Source organism: Myotis nattereri (genome assembly GCF_964212035.1).
Source record: "Myotis nattereri genome assembly, chromosome: 19".
NCBI lineage: Eukaryota > Metazoa > Chordata > Mammalia > Chiroptera > Vespertilionidae > Myotis > Myotis nattereri.
In genome coordinates, this window is record NC_138095.1 from 13,466,762 (window position 1) to 13,485,649 (window position 18,888).

General features: G+C 55.6%; 2 protein-coding genes across 2 annotated transcripts; one reads left to right on the forward strand and one right to left on the reverse strand.

Annotated features, from left to right (window-relative positions):
• Positions 1-473: 473 nt before the first annotated feature.
• Positions 474-10,828, reverse strand: ZNF74 (zinc finger protein 74; the record flags this gene model as incomplete). Its single annotated transcript, XM_081113728.1, has 6 exons — positions 474-2,725; positions 2,876-3,043; positions 5,077-5,172; positions 5,610-5,736; positions 10,323-10,405; positions 10,795-10,828. The coding sequence occupies 6 exons, from the start codon at positions 10,826-10,828 to the stop codon at positions 1,383-1,385; spliced, it is 1,851 nt and encodes a 616-aa protein (XP_080969854.1). The 3' UTR covers positions 474-1,382.
• Positions 10,829-16,054: 5,226 nt separating this feature from the next.
• On the forward strand, positions 16,055-18,113 carry FAM246C (family with sequence similarity 246 member C). The gene has a single exon (XM_081114038.1). The coding sequence runs from the start codon at positions 16,081-16,083 to the stop codon at positions 16,783-16,785; it is 705 nt and encodes a 234-aa protein (XP_080970164.1). The 5' UTR covers positions 16,055-16,080; the 3' UTR covers positions 16,786-18,113.
• The last annotated feature ends 775 nt before the right edge of the window (positions 18,114-18,888 follow it).

An 18,888-nucleotide genomic window follows, 5' to 3' on the forward strand; every position in this document is an offset into this window, starting at 1 on the left:
GGCGCACAGGTGCCCAGGCTCATCGCTGTGTCGTCACCGTGTCCTGAACAAAGACCGTCTGACGTCCACTCTGAACAGTGCCTGCATCCAGATGACGTGCAAGGACGTTCCTACTGGTTGGTTCCTTGGTAAGGGAACGTATTACTTCGCAAACACACAACCAAAAACATCCTGAGATGATTCCTTAAGCTACTCATTTCCTTTATCTAAAAAATTTCACTTCTAGAAATCTACTCTACGAAAATGCTAAAGTATAACCCAAAAATGCTCCATGAAGAATGATTTATAATAGTGAAAAAAATAGAAATAACCTCAACAGCCAACAAAAGACTAATAGAATACTATGCTTCCACTTAGAATTATGACTCCACAGACAGTGCAGTCACTTGGAAAAAAATTCTACGCAGCTAAGCGGGGGTGGATTAAAATGACATATCTACTATGTTTAAAGTGATGAAAACAGAAATAATGTATCAAAGTGCGAAATGCAGCTTTATTAAGAATTATGGGTGTTTTCTCTCATTTATTCCACATTCTCTGAGATGTGGTTATCTTGCCTCCATAATTTAGAAAGTATAAGAAAAAGCATTTCATAAACTAGAGTGCTCTATACAAATGTCAAGTATTATCACGGAGAAGGCCTCTTATACTTGCTGAGAACTGAGTAGAAAGAACATTAATTCCAGATGAACACGGTCCTCCTGTCCCTGCAGGGAACGTGGGGATGGTCTGGGGGCTTCTCCCTCGGGGTGGCACTGATGAGCTGAGCCTCCTGGTGTGAGGGGAGGCCCCGCAGGGCAGCCCCAGCCTGGGGGGAAGGTGCGCTTCTAGGCCCATCTATCCGGACACTGCACCCACCCTCCCCGACCCACCGGGCTCTGCCTGCCACCGTGGGGCCGGCACGTCTGATGCTGACTGTGCTTCGGGGACGTGGGTGCGGCCTCTAGCGAAGGACTCTGGGTGGAGCCACTTGTGAGGTGAGTCCAGGAAACCCGCTTGTCCCCAGACTCCCGCCTCTAAGAGCATCCTCCTCGCCAGCAATAATGTTTGCTTGGAGGCACTACTGTTCATAATTCTGGTTTAAAAAATTCTTCCTGTTATTCTAAATATCAGTCCATAGATGAAATTCTTGACCTAAGTCATGCCAGGAGCCTGAGGACATGATTGACAGACCTTTTATCTGCAGGAAAGACCTAATCCCCTGGTCAGTGACTCCCAAACCCACCAGAGGAAGCAGGACCCTGGGACATCAACCCCACTCCCCACAGGGCGTCCCTTCTCCGGGAGGGCGGGCCGCTCCTGGGAGGGGTCTGCTGCGGCACATACAGGAGTCCCTGTGCTCCCCGTTCCCGGGGAAGCGGCCAGGTGACAAGCACACCAGGCTACTTCCCAGGTTTGCTGCCCAGGGGCAAGTTCCTGCTGGCGGAGGGCTGAACCACACACAGGAGCTCTGCCACGTCCAGGGAGTTGACGGGGTCCAAGCCGCCGGCACCCAGCAGGCCGCTGGGAACACAGTATGTGCTCAGCAGACGCTTGTTGAGCTGGATGGCAAAGGGCTTCTCCTCGCGGTGTGTCCTCTGGTGCTCAGCGAGGTGGGTGCTCCAGCTGAACGCTTCGCCACACTCGTTACATTTAAACGGCTTCTCCCCAGAGTGGGTTTTCTGATGTTTAATGAGACAGTGGTTCTGGCTGAACGCCCGGCCGCACTGGCCGCACTTATAGGGCCTCTCGCCCGTGTGGATCCGCTGGTGCACGATGAGGGACGACTGGCAGCTGAAGGCCTTCCAGCAGCGACTGCAGTCGAACGGCTTCTCCCCCGTGTGGACCCGCTGGTGCACGATGAGGTAGGAGTGGGAGCTGAAGGCTTTCCCACACTCGTTGCACGTGAAGGGCTTCTCCCCGCTGTGGACCCGCTGGTGCACGACCAGGTAGGAGCGGCAGATGAAGCCCTTTCCGCAGTCCCCGCACGTGAAGGGCTTCTCGCCCGTGTGGATCCGCTGGTGGAGGGTGAGGCGCGACCGGTTGTTGAAGGCCTTCGCGCAGTCGCTGCATTTGAAGGGCTTGTCGCCGTTGTGGATCTTCTCGTGCACGGTCAGGGACGAGTGGCAGGTGAAGGCCCTCCCGCACTCGCCGCACTTGTAGGGCTTCTCCCCTGTGTGGATGCGGTGGTGCCGGGTCAGGTGCGTCCTCTGGTTGAAGGCCTTCCCGCACTCGCCGCACTTGTAGGGCTTCTCCCCGGTGTGCACCCTGCGGTGCATGCTGAGCAGCGAGCTGCAGCTGAAGGCCTTCTCGCAGCCCGTGCACTTGTAGGGCCGCTCGCCGGTGTGCGTCCGGTGGTGCACGTTCAGCGACGAGTGGCAGCTGAAGGCCTTCCCGCACTCGCCGCAGAGGAAGGGCTTCTCCCCGGTGTGGCTCCTCTGGTGCTCCAGGAGGTTGGTCCTCCAGGTGAAGGCCTTGCCGCACTCGCTACACCGGTAGGCCTTCTCCCGGGCGTGCCAGCGCTGGTGCAGGCTGAGGGCCGAGCGCTGGTGGAAGGCCTTCCCGCACTGGCCACAGGCGAAGAGCCCCTCCCCGGCCCCCGCGCTCGGATGCCTGTGGGCGTGCGGCGTCCTGTGTTCACTGGCCTGGCAGCCGTTTCTCCCCGGGCCGGGGGACAGCCTCGGGTGCTGGGAGACAGCCTCCGGGGACTGGCGGTTCTCGGTGCGTCCGTGAGGAGGCCCTCGCTCTGTAGGAATGAGAGTCCCTGTGCTCTGCTGGGTGGAGAGGGGGCATCCGAGGGGCAAAGCCTCCACAGACACCCCGTGTGCTGGCCGCTGCTCCTCTGTGGAACTCTCCCCACAGCTGGGGGGCCCGCACAGCCAGAGCACAGCCTCACCTCTTGACAGAGCGGCCGCCGGGCCCTCCCAGGCCCACCCGGCGCCTGGACCGAGGCCGTGGAGACAGGACCTCAGCGGCCCCTCCACCACCGACTCCGGTGCTGGCTCTTCCTTGTGGCTGCCCTGCTGCCGACACAGCTCCTTCCCCTCAGGCCGGGGCTCCCGCCCTGCAAGAAGCGGAAACAACGTTTTCTGTAAGCAGGCGAGGGGGGGCACTGGCACTGGCACTGAGGCACAGAGACCCACAGAGGGCGCTGAAGAGCAGAGGTGGGAGGGGCACACACAGGACAAGACAGGCAAACAGGCTGGTAAGAAGGGCAGAGGAGAAACAGGGAAAGGAGACCCCGAAGGGTCTCCAAAAAGAGCCAGGGGGTCAAGGGTCATGGATATGATTCACTTTTTAAAAAATATATTTTTTTGTTGACTTCAGAGAGGAAGGGAGAGGGGGAGCAAGATAGAAACATCAGTTATGAGAGAGAATCATTGATCAGCTGCCTCCTGCACACCCATCACAGGGGATCAAGCCCACAACCCGGGCATGTGCCCTTGACCGGAATCGAACCGGGGACCCTTCAGTCCACAGGCTGATGCTCCATCCACTGAGCCAACCAGCTAGGGCTACGATTCACTTATTGAAACATCTACGGAGAGACTGTTGTGTGTCAGAACCAGGTCAGTGCTGGCTGGGGTAAATACAAGTCCGAAAACCATAAATTTAAAATGTCCGTCCCTGGCTGGTTGGTTAGAGTCTTGTCCCAGTATGCCAAGATTGTGGGTTCGATTCTGGTCAGGCACCTACAAGAAGCAACCAATGAATCCAATAAGTGGAACAACAGCCTGGCTGGCGTGGCTCAGTGGTTGAGTGTTGACCTATGAACCAGGGGTCATGGTTCAATTCCTGGTCAAGGCACATGCCCAGGTTGCAGGCTCAATCCCCAGTGTGGGGTATACAGGAGGCAGCCGATCAATAATTCTCTCTCATCATTGATATTTCTTTTCTTTCTTTTTTTTTTAAAATATATTTTATTGATTTTTCACAGAGAGGAAGGGAGAGAGATAGAGAGTCAGAAACATCGATGAGAGAGAAGCATTGATCAGCCGCCTCCTGCACATTTCCCACTGGAGATGTGCCCGCAACCCAGATACATGCCCTTGACCGGAATCGAACCTGGGACCTTTCAGTCTGCAAGCCGACGCTCTATCCGCTGAGCCAAACCGGTTTTGGCCATCATTGATATTTCTATCTCTCCCTCTCCCTTCCTCTCTGAAATCAATAAAAATACATATATTAAAAAAATTGGTGGAATAAATTGATGTTTCTCAAGTTAATAAATTAAAAAAAAAGAGACTCATTTACTTCATACCCTAAAAAAAAAAAAAAAAAGAACAATTTAAATGTCCCATGTTTCAGAGGGGAAAAAGAACTCCCCCACCACTCCCACTCTGAAATCAATACAAATATATATATTTTTTTTAAAAAAGAAAAAGCTGAAACTGGTTTGGCTCAGTGGACAGAGCGTCGGCCTGTGGACTGAGACGTCCCAGGTTCGATTCCGGTCAAGGGCATGTACCTGGGTTGCGGGCACATCCCCAGTGGGAGGTGTGCAGGAGGCAGCTGATCGATGTTTCTAACTCTCTATCTCTCTCTCTTCCTCTCTGTAAAAAATCAATAAAATACATTTTAAAAAAAATAAAAAAAGAAAAAAATTACTGCCTAAGCGGTTTGGCTCAGTGGATAGAGTGTCGGCCTGTGGACTCAAGGGTCCCAGGTTCGATTCCGGTCAAGGGCATGTACCTTGGTTGGCGGCACATCCCCAGTGGGCGGTGTGCAGGAGGCAGCTGATGGATGTTTCTCTCTCATCGATGTTTCTGACTCTCTATCCCTCTCCCTTCCTCTCTGTAAAAAGTCAATAAAATATATTAAAAAAAAAATTACTGCTGTTTCCTGCCAACAGAAGGTAGATGTCTTTGCCTGTTTTCTTGCTATATTCCCAGCACCGTGTCTGGCACACAGCCAGTGCTCAAGGAATGAAGGAAGGGAAGAGGGAGGGTTCTAGAAGGGGCACTGAGCAGGTGCAGGTGGAGCTGGGGCAGTGGACTGTGGAAGGAAAAGGGCTGTGACGGGAGGGCCACATGGGGGGGGGGTAGGAGGGGTGCTGGGGCGGGGGCTCCACATCCCTCCATTGCACCCCCCTCTCACCTGGACGAGCCCCTCCCGGGACTTCTCTGGGCACCTGCCATGGTTCTTCGCCTCGTTCCAGATGGGAGATCACTTCTGGCTTACAGACCGGAGGCCCTGCTTGGGGGGGGGGGGGGGGGGGGAGCGGCATGGCTGTGGGCTGCAGCTCTCCCTCCAGAACCAGCGATAGGACAGGAGAGCCCCCGGACAGCACGAGCTGGCACTGAGAGGTGTGCCATCCCCGAGGATGGGGGTCGCAGAATGCGAACCCAAGTTGAGGCATGCATTCTGAGGAACCCATGGGTATCTCCACCCCCACCCCCCAATCTCCCTTGGAAAGCTCCAGGGCAGGTTGGGCTTCCAGGACCCTATCCTCCCTCTCCCTCACCCTCTCCCTCTCGTTCTGGCTCGCCTGTGTCCAGCCACACCTCCAGGCACGGATGCCAGTCGCACCACAGAGCCCACCCCCCACGCCAGGCTGGTGCGGAAGGGGACTCAGTAGTACCTGAGGTGTGTGCCCAGACCACAGGCTCCGAGCCTCGGGAGCCTCTTACCCAGGGAGAGAAGGTTCTGGTAGTTCTCCAGCATCACGTCCCGGTACAGGGCCCTCTGAGGAGAGTCCAGCTGCCCCCACTCCTCCTGGGTGAAGTCTACGGCCACATCCCTGAAAGTCACCGATTCCTGGGATGACACACATTCTCAGTCACCCAGGGCGGGAGGGACTCCGACTGGGTTCCTGCTTCTAAGGGAATTAAGGGTTAACCTTGGTGACCTTCTCCCAAGCCTGGAAGGTTGTGCTTAGACGTCATCGGTCATACAGTCCCACGTACACACCACAGCTGGGCCAGGGATCGCCATCTGGACCTGGCTTTCTGGACCCACAGGGCCCAGCTAGCTGGGCAGCCCCTGTGCCTGCCACGTGGACAGAAAGCTGCTGTGAGGAGTTCTGGGTAAGAATGTCAAACTTAGAGAACTTGAAAGAATAACACAAAGAACCCAGAAACCCCTTGCAAATCTCACCGCTGCCAAAGGCTGACCCTAAGGAAGCAAACCCTGTGCTTATCAGCAAGTTCCGAGCCTAAGAGACCAAAGGAGCCATTCCATGTCCTTCCTGCCTGCCCCTCCCTCCTTCCTACTGACCTCTGCTCCCCGCCCTCCCAGGCCTGAGTCCTGGCCCATCCCGCCTCCAAAGCCGGTCACTCTGGTTCCAAGTGTTACAAATGCCCCTAATGACTCCACCAGTACTCAGCCCTCAAATCCTAGGCTTCTACCACCCAGGGCTCCTCACCCGCCCTGAGCCTCCAGCTGTGGCCCCCAGTCTCCACACTCATGCTCCCGGCCCCACCCCACCCTGTCAGATAATAAGCTCTCAGGCCGCCACAGCTCTGCCCTCAGGCAGCAGACTAACTGCTTTTTTTCAAGATGCTGGTGCCACCGCTGCCTGGCTTTCCCGTAGCTGGGATGTAGTTACGTTAAACATAAGAGCGAAGGACGGAAGTCTGGTTCCCACCTTTAAGCATCTGCTGGGGAGTGTCTGGCGTGGGGCCAAGCTCCCGGGGCCACCAGACTCCTCGAGAAGCTCTGGATCCACATCAGCACCCAAGTCAGGCGAGGGGTGCAGACGGTCAGCCTTGAGAAGAGGCCTCATGCCTACCAGGAGCTTACCAGGTAGTCAGCAAAAGTGGGGACCCCTCTGGGGTCACAGGGGTTTGACCTTTAGTTCTAAAAATGCTTAAAGCCCTGGCCTGTTTGGCTCAGCGGATAGAGCGTTGGCCTGCAGACTGAAGGGTCCCGGGTTCGATTCCCGGTCAGGGCACATGCCTGGGTTGCAGGCTCCATCCCGTGTGGGGCGTGCAGGAGGCAGCTGATCCATGGTTCTCTCTCATCATTGATGTTTCTCTCTCTCCCTCTCCCTTCCTCTCTGAAATCAATAAAAATATATTTTAAAAATAAAAGTAAAAAAAAAATAAAAGTGGCTTATACTTTTTACTTTATTTGTTGATTTTAGAGAGAGGTGATGGGGGAGGAGAAAGAGAGAAATATTGGTTTGTTGTTCCACGTATTTTCACATTCGTTGGTTGCTTTCTCGTAGGTGCCCTGACAGGGATTGAACCCACAACCTTGATGGATCAGGATGATGCTCTAACCAATGAGCTTCACGGCCAGGGCAGAATACACATTCAAGTGCACACAGAACATTTACCAAGATAAACCACATTCTGGGCAATAAAATAGGTCTTAGTACATTTGAAAGAATTCAAATTATGCGAAGTTCCTTTTCTGACTACCACAGAATGAAATGAGAAATCCATCAGAGAAAGACATCGGAAAATCCCCCAAATGTCTGGAAACTAAACAACACGCTACTAAAAAATGCACCGCTGAAGAAGAAATCACAACTATTTTGAACTAAAAATAAAAATGCAACATAAAATTTGTGGGATGTACCTAAGGCAGTGCTTAGAGGGAAATTTCTAGCAATGAATGCTGTATGCAGAGAGAAGAGTGTCAAATCAATATCCAAGATTCAACCTTAAGAAATCAGCATACTGCCCTAACCAGTAACTTCTCTTAAAAAAAAAAATTTCCCCCTTTATTGATTTTTAGAGAGGAAAAGAGAGGGATGGAGAGAGAGAGAAACATCAATGAGAGAGAAACATCATCAATTCGCTACCTCCTGTACAACCCCCCGCCCAATGGGACTGAGCCTGCAACCCAGGCATGTGCCCTGACCCAGAACTGAACCAGTGACCTCTTAGTTCATGGGTTAACGCTTAACCACTGAGCCACATCAGCCTGGCAACTCCTAAGGATATTCTATTACACAATCACAGTGCCAGCATCACACCCCAAAAAATTAATATTAACCCTTTGCGGTCATTTGTCTACTCTCAGCCACCAAAGCTTTTTTACCGTTCCGGTCGTATGTCTGCTCTCAGCCACCACAGCAAGGAACCGTACGAATCTTAACTCTATTCATTCATGTATCCGTTCATAATTTCTCTGAAAGCTCTTGAGCGTCTAAGCGACCTTGTCACGAACCAAAACACTGCCCCGACAAATTGGAGATATCGAAACTCAACATAAACAAACGCGGTCGTTCCACACTCGCCATGCAAAACCCCGTGGCGAGTCAGTCGCCTTTTGAGAGTGAAGAAATCGACAAGCTTCGGAGATACTTCGCAGAATTTCAAATGAAGCTTTACAAATTACGTTTAACTGTAATTAGGCACTCTCGCTTGTTAAGATATTTCAAAATAATACTCCAAAATGGCAAAAAGAAAGTTACCGAAAGAAGTGTACTGCGAATCTGAAAGTAACAATGAAGAGTTTTATTTTGGCGCCTTGAATACTGACTCTGACGTAGAAAGTGATAACGTTTGTAGTGATTCTACTAGTAGTGACGTAGTTCCAAAAAAGAATTAATAAATCTTGTTTATCCTTCATAATCTTGTGTTATGTATCTCTGCTCTTTCAATGGAAATTAATTCCGACCAGTACGACACCCATGTCCAAATTTAATACGACCGCAAAGGGTTAATACAATATGACCTAAGATACAATCAATCCATTTTCAAATTTCCTCAACTGTCCCAAACTGCCTTTGATGGAATTTTTGGATCTGTGAGGCATTGAGAATCATGTATTGCATTTGATTGTCATGTCTCCTGAGTATTTTACAGAATTACAGAACATTCTAACACATTACAGAAGCTGGGCACATCTCACAATATGTGTTTGATAGCTATTTCTACCTGTCTGTAATCAGACCTCACCTCTTTCAAGTGGGAGGTTAACAGAATCACAAAATCCTAAAAAAGTCAATCCTCGCCCTGACCAGTTCGGCTCAGAGCGTCGGCCTGCGGACCGAAGGGTCCCGGGTTCGATTCCGGTCAAGGGCATGTACCTTGGTTGCGGGCATATCCCCAGTGGGGGGTGTGCAGGAGGCAGCTGGTCGATGTTTCTCTCTCATCGATGTTTCTCTCTATCCCTCTCCCTTCCTCCCAGTAAAAAAATCAATAAAATATATTTAAAAAAAGAAAAAGTCAATCCTCTAGAGTAGTGGTCGGCAAACTGCGGCTCGCGAGCCACATGCGGCTCTTTGGCCCCTTGAGCGTGGCTCTTCCACAAAATACCGACTTCTGCGCATGGGCCACGAAGTTTCAATCGCACTGTACGTGCGCGCCCGCACGTGGTATTTTGTGTAAGAGCCACACTTAAGGGGCCAAAGAGCCGCAGTTTGCTGACCACTGCTCTAGAGCAGTGGTTCTCAACCTTGGCTGCACATTAGAATCACCTGGGAATCTTTTTAAAATCCTGATTTCTGGGACTCATCCCAGGTGATTCTAACGTGCAGCCAAGGCTGAGAACCACTGCTCTGGACCTTTTCACTCCCCCACACTCTCCTTATCAACCGTATCCTTCTAAATACTATGATGGGTAGGGGTAGTGTAGGTGGTAGAACAAAACCCGAAGTCTCTAAAGAAGGATTTGGGTCCTGCTTAGCTGCAGAAGTGGCCCCAGAGCCAAATCCTTGCTGAGCCCCCAGATCCTCTAAAACTCCAGGTTTTACATGAGGCCCCATGTCAAGGGCCCAGTACAGAGGAAAAGCACACAGGGACACCCCCCCCCGACCATCACTCTTACCCCAGCACTGCCACACAGCCCTTCCTTTAGCTGTCCCACACCAGATTTCACACCAGAAAACTCCCCCAAGCAGGTCCAACCACCACCACCATCTCCTGGGTCTTCATGTGGAGATGAGCAAAGCGATCTCAATGTGACCTGCTTGCTGGAGCTCTGCTAAAACCACTCTTTGGAGCTCCTGGCACAGTGTGGGTCCTGGGCAACTGACCCCGCTGTCCCCCACCCCCCCCCGCCCCCATTGGACACCCCCTGGGCATCACCTGAAACTGTTCCCAAGCCCAGAGCTTCCTGAAGAAGCCTGCCAACCCTCTCCATAAAGAACAAGACGTTAAAAAGCAAAAACAAAAACAAAACCACCAGCCTTAGTTAGTTTGGCTCAATGGATAGAGAGCATGGGCCTGCGGACTGAACGGTCCCGGGTTCAATTACAGTCAAGGGCACATGCCTGGATTGTGGGCTCGATCCCCAGTGTAGAGCATGCAGGAGGCAGCCAATCAATGATTCTCATCATTACTGTTTCTATCTCTCCCGCTCTCTTCCTCTCTGAGATCAATAAAAATATATTTAAAAACAAACCAACCAACCAAGATGTTCAGAAGTAAGAAAAGACAGCCACTCACCTCAGACCTGGCTTCCGGGAGACCCTGACCCCATTTATCCTCTGGATTATGTTTGAGAAGAGCAGGGTCCCGAGAGGACAGAGCTGGGAAGGAGAAATGAGTCACGGGCTGTTCAGTCACAGCCCCCAGGTGCGCTGACGGAGCTAAAAACCACTCCACACCCGGCACCCAGGGCAATCAGAGGCGTCAGGAGCCACCCGCGCAGGTGGGGTGGGGATCGAGCCCCGGTTCGTGGCATAACCTGATACAGAATCGGGGGTTAATTCTGCCACTCGGCGTCAGACACTGCAGTTTAGAAGGAAAACACTGCCATTTCCTTCCACTCATCAGCACGCTCGACAGTGGGAACAAACGGCTGGGCACGGTGGAGGCAGCACCCCGACTCGGCTGGTGCTCTGGGGAACCAGCCTGACCTGTCAGTACCCTCAATGCAAACCCACAGGCCCACTGCCTGAAAGAGAGTCTATTGTACCTGTCTCCGGGGGCTTCGGGGCAGGGGTCTCCATGGCGGCCCTTGGCAGCGTCCCCCGGAGGCGTGGGCAGCTCTGCAGCCACCTGGGCCCCCGGCCAGGCCCAGAGGAGCGGGTCCTGCTTCTGGGGCTCAGGGACAGCGGCCCGTGGGGGAGCCCCGCGGGGTCGCGCACGCACTCCCGGCTGCACGGTCACACAGGCCCTGCGCTCCGCCGCGGTCGGGGCCAGGCAGGCTTAGCAGGAGCCCCGCACCCCAGGCTGCGCTCACACCCCATCGCCGCGCCGCACTCCTCCCGGCACCGCGCGCGGGGCCAGGTAGGCCGGGGGCTCAGCCACCTGGAGACAGTGGGCGCGGAGCGGGGCCGGCAGACGGACCCCGGGGCAGATGGACAGACTGACCGACGGACGGACACGCGAGAGAGCCAACCTGCCTCCCACAAAAGGACAAGGACCATCACAAAGGAGCAGCCTGGCGTCCGCCGTGGGAAAGTGCGCCTGCGCGGACCGGACGCGAACTACAGTTCCCCGGAACCTTTGTACCACGCAGACAGCGCACTCCACTTCCCAGAGGGCGTCGGGGCACCAGAGTAGCCCTGACGTCCGCCCTCCGAGTGTGTAGCACAGCCTTCTGGGCAATGTAGTTCCGGGGCCTGAAACCATGCGCTCCGGCCCCGCTCCACTCACCGCCCTCCATTGCTCTGGCCGTTTTTTGTGTTCCCCGGAGGCATGGGCAGATCTGTAACCACCTGGGCCCCAGGCCAGACCCAGAGGAGCGGGTCCTGCTCCTGGGGCTCAGGAACAGCTCCCTGCAGGGAAAGCCGCGGGGTCGCACACGCACTCCCGGCTGCACAGTCACACTGGCCCTGCGCTCAGCCGAGGTGCGGGCCAGGCAGCTCGGCAGGAGCCCCGCACCCCACACTGTGCTCACGTCCCGCCGCCACGCCCCACGCAGCCCGTCGCACACTCCTCTTGTGCACCAAGCGCCGGGCCTGTGGTTCAGCCACCTGGAGCCAGCGGGCGTGGAGAGCGGCCAGCAGGGAGGCCCCGGGGCAGATGAACAGACCGAACGACTGCTTCCCACAAAAGCAACAGCCACAAAGGAGCAGGGTGGCGGTCGCCACGGGAAAATGTGCCGGCACAGACCCGACGCAAACTACTGCCCCCGGAAGCCTTTGCGCTTCGCTCTCGGCCGACTCCATTTCCCAGAGGGCGTTGGAGTACCGAAGCTGCTCTGACGTCTCGACCCCGTAGAGCCTTCTGGGAAATGTAGTTTAGGTATCGGAAACCGTGATCTCTGGTCCCGCCCCCAATTGGAGTCGTTCCTAGAGAAAGGTGCCCTGAACGTGGAATTGTCCTTTAGGTGTGTGGCTTTCCTATCTGTGTTGGCCCTGGCCCACCTCCATCTCTGCAGGAAAGTCTCAGGTCCCCGCTTAGGACACTAGAGGTGGTGAGTGGGGCCATCAGTGGTGTTTTCCAGGGGCCTGCCTAGGGACCCTGCCCATTCTGGAGAGGTATTTTGGAACCCCCTATAGGGGGAGGTGCAGAGGGAGGAGGAGTTAAAGCTCCAGCTCTTCTCTCAGACCAGGTGCCTCCGAGCTCTCTCTCTCTCTCAAATCAATACATAACCATTTAAAAGACAGGCCATCTGCAGCTCAGGGTCCAGACAGCAGAGCATTCCAGAATAGATAGACCTGCTCGTTAGGTCATAGGCCTCCCCCTGCCACTGCATGTCCTCTCAGCCTCTGTCACCTCTACTGCCCTTACCATCTCCTGGCCAGCAGTCTCATTCTGGGATCTGAGGGGGGGGGGGGGAACACAGTCGAGGCAACAGGGGTTGCAAGAGGTGAGATAGGAAGGGACTAACCCAGAACTATATCCTGAGTTATGGCTCAAGCCAAACCTTCTGGCTTAGTCAGCTGAGGCCCTGCTATATGGCCTGTACTTTGGGAACCCAAAGGACACAGTAGCCTTCCCTTCTTCTTTTTTTTTGTTCAAATATATTTTTATTGATTTCAGAGAGGAAAGGGAGGGAGAGAGAGATAGAAACATCCGTAATGAGAGAATCATTGATCAGCTGCCTCCTGCACACCCACTACTGGGGATCAAGCCCACAACCCGATCATGTGCCGTTGACCAGAATCGAACCTGGGACTCTTCAGTCCACAGGCAGAGGCTCTATCCACTAAGCAAAACCAGCTAGGGCGCCTTCCCTTCCTTAGAGTCCAATGCCCAGGATCCAGGCCCTAGCCACGCAGGCCTCATCCGCTCACCCTCCAAAGGCCCAGCCAGCCTAACACAACCTAACAGGTGTAGTGGAGGAAATGGAGTTCTTTGGGTTCCTTGGGGAAATAAGTTTCTTGAGGCTCCCATGGAGGATGGGGTTTCGTGGAAAGCTTTTTTGATGATGTAACATTAAAGAGGTCTGCTTGCCCTGACCAGTTTGGCTCAGTGGATAGAGCGTTGGCCTGCGGACTGAAGGGTCCCAGGTTCAATTCCGGTCAAGGGCATGTACCTTGGTTGCAGGCACATCCCCAGTGGGGGCTGTGCAGGAGGCAGCTGATCGATGTTTCTCTCTCATCGATGTTTCTAACTCTCTATCCCTCTCCCTTCCTCTCTGTAAAAAATCAATAAAATATATTTTTAAAAAAAATAAATAAAGCGGTCTGCTGGAAGCCAATTCCAGCATGACAGCAGGGCTGAATCTGGGAATGGCTGATGGCATTTCCCCAAACGTGAACAGGATACATTAAATTGTTTGCTGCCAGACAGCTCAGGGCATCTTAATCTACATGTTATTGCCTCCTACTGGCCAAACACCTGAACAGCAGCCATAGGCTAATTCTCCCCAATCTGACAATGGACTCTGTATAGGAAACCCTGACCCTTTGAAGTGTATATCTCTGCCTCGCCTCAGGACAATTTGTGTTAATAAAAAGCATGGGGTCCTGAGCCGAGGAGATCTTAGTTTCCTTTAAACTAGGCTCTTCTGACCCCCAAATGCCTTTCAAAATTATATTTTGTCTCTGGACTAGTTAATCTACTCACAGCCTTCTCCAGATTGCTGAACCCTTCTAGATGCTGGAATAAGAGCCCCGGTAGGGGTTCCCCTCCAAGGTCCCATCTATGTCCACCCTTGCCTCTCCTGGCTCTCAAAGCCACGCCTGTTGTCTCCCACAGCCACATCTGTCAGCAAATCCGGAGTCTCTACCGAGCCCTCTCCCCACACTCCTGGCCTCCTTGTCGGTCCCTCCTGGGGACCTGAGGGGTCTCCTTCATTTCACAGAACAGAACTTAATTTGAGCTCAGAGAGGGCAGAGCCTACAGGTTGCACAGCCTGGATCTCACAGGCTCAGGAGGGAATCCAGGACTTTTGTCAGCAGTATTTTAATTACTGGGACAGAGGGCAAGGGATGGTTAATGAGGCTCCAGGGATCAGCTGAGCCAGATGCTGGAGGGCCCAGCAGGCCAGGTGACTCGGGAGGAATGGGGCCACCTGAGGGTTGACAGCCAAGTTCTCACCTCCTCTGCACCTTCCAGAGAGACAGGCTGCAATGAACAAATGAGTAAATGAATGAACTAATAAATAGGGGACCCAGGCCTCTTGGTTGGGGCCAGGCAGGTCTGCCAATGAATAGGGTCCACAGCACATCCCCCCACCCTACCGACACACACACACACACACACACACACACACACACAGCTGCATAGAGGCTAGGCCCCTGTAGGCGCTGAGATCCCAGTCCAGCCTGGATCTACGCCAGGCCCTTCCCATGGCACCCGAAGTCCTAACTAGCCCCTAGGGTGCAGTGAGAACAACATACTGGGTGGGGATACTGCCCACCAGGGGGGCCCACAGTGCACTGTCCATGGCCCTGCAATCGGCAGCATTGCACGTGTGAAGGCACCAGGCACCGGGGTGAGAAAGTGGTACAGGGTGCAGTGGTGAAGGGCTCCCATAGAAGATGGCAGAGACAGGAAGGGCAGCAGGGATGGCCATAAGGGCCTCAAGTGCCAGGTAGAGGAGGTACACTGGCTGCCCTGGGTGGGTGAGGGAAGGGGGGAAGAAGTCCACCCCATAGAGGACCCTCAGCCCTAGGCTGCTTCTCCCAGCTACTCCCCCATCCAACATTCAGCATGATTAGCATCACTGAGTACCACGTGATCCAGACCTGTGCTCAGGGACCCTTCTGTGGCTCCAGGTGGACCGAGAACAGAAAGCCAGTTAAACTGACTGTGAGAGATGCTGTGGGGGAGGGGCCTGAACTATCTGGTTGGTGTGAGGTGGTCAAGGAAGGCTGCTCAAGTGAGATGAATGAGATTGGCCAGGCACTTGGGGGTGGGGAGGACATTCCTGCCAGGAGAACTGTCCTAAGCAAAGGCCCAGAGGGGTGAAGGTTATTGGGTTAGAGGAGGTTTAAAAAGTGTGGCTGAGCCCTGACTAGTTTGGCTCAGTGGATAGATCTTCGGCCTGTGGACTGAAAGGTCCCGGGTTCAATTCCGGTCAAGGGCATATACCTGGGTTGCGGGCACATCCCCAGTAGGGAGTGTGCAGGAGGCAGCTGATTGATGTTTCTCTCTCATCAGTGTTTCTAGCTCTCTATCCCTCTCCCTTCCTCTCTGTAAAAAATCAATAAAACATATTTAAAAAAAAAAAGTGTGGCCGAACATAAACAGTGTGAGATGGGCTGGGACCTCCAGCGCCTCCTGGAGTTGGACTGCAAGTGTCCATGACAAGGATGGATTGCTGCAGCTGTGTGTGGGCTGTGGGGGGCAGAGCAGGGAGACAATAGTGGCCTGGACTATGCTATGGAAGGAGGTAGCTCGAGCCAGTGAGGAGGGCTGCTGGGTCCATGACCACACCTGCTCTCCCCTGACTGTGATGTAGAGGTTGTGAGCTCGGATCCTGACTCTGGTCTCAGCACCTGGGCTTCTGCAGCTCTTGCTCCAAGCCCTGTCACCCTGCCCAGAGGCTGGGCCAAGCCCTTGGTTGGGACCCAGGGACAGCGCGTGGGGGGGGCGGGGGTTGCACAATTACAACACCCGAAGCCGGCGCTGTGCGCCCCCCGCCCCCAAAGCCCCCTGGGGCGCTGCCACACCACACGGGTGTCGGCCTTGCCAGGGTTCTCCCGGCCCCAAGCAGGATCCCTCGAGGCCTCGGATGTCCCCACAGCAGTCCCGGGGGTCCTCTCCACCGTGTGTTGCTCGGGCCCCACGGTTGCTAGGCTGCGCACTGGGGCTCTGGCGAAGCTGAGCGCTGGTGTCGCTGGCGCTGGCGGCTACAGTGCGGATGGCGGCGGAATCGGGGCGCTCGTGGGCCCAGGCTCGCAGAGCGTACGGTGCCAGCGAGGCCCTGCGGCGCGGCGTGGACCGCCGGCGGGCCCCCGGACCCCAGCCCAATGGGCCGGGCCCTGAAGAAGCCCGCGCCCCAGGCCGCCTGGCTCGCCTGCGCGGCCAGCTCCGGGCTGAGACGGAGGCGCGGGCCACCGCCCCCCGGCTGCTGCGGCTGGTGGAGCGCGCGGGGGCCGCGGCGGGGGCCAGAGACGAGGCTGCCGGGGTGCAGGCGGACGCGCGCAGCCGAGGCTCTGTGTGCTCGGTGTGCGGGGAGCCACGCGGCGGGGCCACCTACCCGGCCGGCGTCCTGGAGGTGAGCGAGCGGCGGCTGCAGGAGGGCCTGGCGGCCGTGCGTGCGGAGCTGGGAGCGGGGCTCGAGGCGCTGCGCATGGAGCTCCGGGCGGAACTGGAAGCCCTGCGCGCGCTGCTGCCGCCACCGCCCCCCGCCCGCCGCGAGCCCCGCATCGCGCCCCGCGGCCCGGCCCTGCTGCGGGCGCTCGGCACCGTGAACGCCCTGGCCGCGGCCACCAGGCCCACGGACGACGCCTCGGACGGCCCCGCGAACGGCCCCGCGAACGGCCCCGCGAACCAGGCCCCTGCCTGGAAGAACCTCAAGAAGACGCCGGTGCCCCCCGGGGCCCCGCCGGGTGGTGGGGATTGAGGGTGGCCGCACGGAGGGGGAGCTAGGCGCAGTGCTGGAGGCCCCACTGGCGGAGGGGTGAATGGACAGATCTGTCCCCTCGTGGACCTGGCTCAGGGCAGCCAGCGATAACTTCTGGAGACCGAGTCCGGGCTGGAGGAGGCCTGGAGCCCCTTTTGGCCTCTGAGCTGGGGAATATTTGGTCCTGGGGCATGTCAGCCTCCAGGGAGAGCCTAGTGCTTGCGGCAGGTGGGGCCCCTCGGGCTAGGAGGAGGGGGTTGCAGGGTTTTTTTCCTTTTCTTTAAGGGTTTGGGAAAAGGCCGGGCCTCCATGCACTGGGACATGGAGTGTGACCACACACCAAGCAGCAGACACCGGACACATGGGCGGCTGGAACAGCGTCTCCTGGACACAGTGCCACTCAGATCAGTGTCACCTAGATAGACAGCCGCATTCCACAGGCACCAACTGCACAGCGGCCTGACTGGCCAGCTTCGCTCTACTGACCACCAAACCCGCCTCCCACAGGACAGCGCGGCTCTCAGAGGCAGCTGGTCAGCAGCCACACGGCAGTCTCAGCTTTGCTTTGGACAGCGACACCTAGGACCCTTACCCCTTCATTAGCCTCCCACAGGCAGTCACCTGGACGCCGGTGTCTCTTCAGAAAGTGTCATGTACACGCAGACTCCACAGGCTAAGCTCCCAGTGTCGTCTGGGTGCAGCCGTCCCTGTCACCAGGACCCACCCACCCAGGGCAGCCCTGCAGTAGAACATGGAACCAGCGCTTCTCCCCTCCTGGCCTCCAGGGAACGTTACCTGGAGTCTTCCTTTAACCGCTCACAGTGGCCTGGGGTCAGTGCCTGCTCATTTTTGAAATAAAATGCATAATCTTAGGCTTTAGCAGGTGTTGGTGTTTTAATCTATTTTATTCATTCATTCCTTACCTGAAGACATGTTTTTATTGATGCTTAGAGAAAGGAGGAGAGGGAGAGAGAAACATCGATCTGGCTGCTTTCTGTATGTGCCCCAACTGGGGATAGAACCCACAACCTAGGTATGTGCCCTGACAGGGAATTGAACCCACAACCTTTTGGTGCACAGGATGATGCTCCAGTCAGCCGAACCACCTGGCTAGGGCAGCTGGTATGTTTGGAACCTGCTAACGTTTCTCCTTTCATCTGACCAGGGATTCAGACAGCGTGTAGGTTGGGAGTGGGGGTGCTTCTCCCTCTGGGAGACCTGGGGGTTCTGGATGGGGCTCTGAAGCTGGCTGTGGTGGGGTAGTGGAGGGTCGCTTAGGGGTCTCTCTCTTGTCTGAATAGCATGAAGGGACGGTCAGCCCACATGTGAGCCGGTGGTGGAAGTCCCCACTGTAGGTATGTGGCCATGTGCCAGGAGCTCTTCGCCCTCTTTCCCTGTGGGGCAGTCTGCCTGCAGGTGACTATGTGGGGATGTGTGGCCCAGGTCAGGGGGTGGGGATCGGGGATTCAGAGTCCTGGTGCCCACCCTCCGAGTTCGCACACACCACCTGCAACACCGTGAGGAAGGTGGACGTGAAGACAGGGCCATGGTGCGGCTGCTGTAGCAACTTGGCAGGAGGCTGGTGCAGCCAGGCGGCCCTGTATGTGTTGGCCAGGTGGGCGTGGCTACATTCTGTAGGCTTCTGATGTGGGTCAGATGTGGGTCAGAGGGGCAGTGCCCGGGCAGGGCCAACAGCAGGGAAGAGGGAGTCTGGGCTCACCAGGCTCTGATACTAGGGATGCATGCCAGTAACAGTTGCCATTTCCTGAAGCTGAAAGCTTTATGCAACTCTCCCTTGCCCCCCATTAACCCTCCTAAGACTGAGAGCTATAAAGATGCCCATTTACAGGGACCAGGAGTGACAAGGCAAGGCCACCAAGATGGAAATCCAAGGGAGAAGGCACCTGGATCCTAGTGGCCTTGACTTGAGGGGCTGGGATGGGGAGGGCATAGGAGGGTCTCCTACACTGGAGCAGCCTAGGATACCCCAAGACCAGATGTCCTCTGACCAGCTCCCTCCACTGACCCATGTGTGATGGAGCTTGGCTTCACTCTGCCTCCTTTGGAGGACCACCCCCAAAACAGGTCGCCAGGAAGCCACAG

Bases quoted from the DNA above. Each gene is read 5' to 3' on its own strand.
- FAM246C (XM_081114038.1), top strand. From the start codon at position 16,081: ATGGCGGCGGAATCGGGGCGCTCGTGGGCCCAGGCTCGCAGAGCGTAC.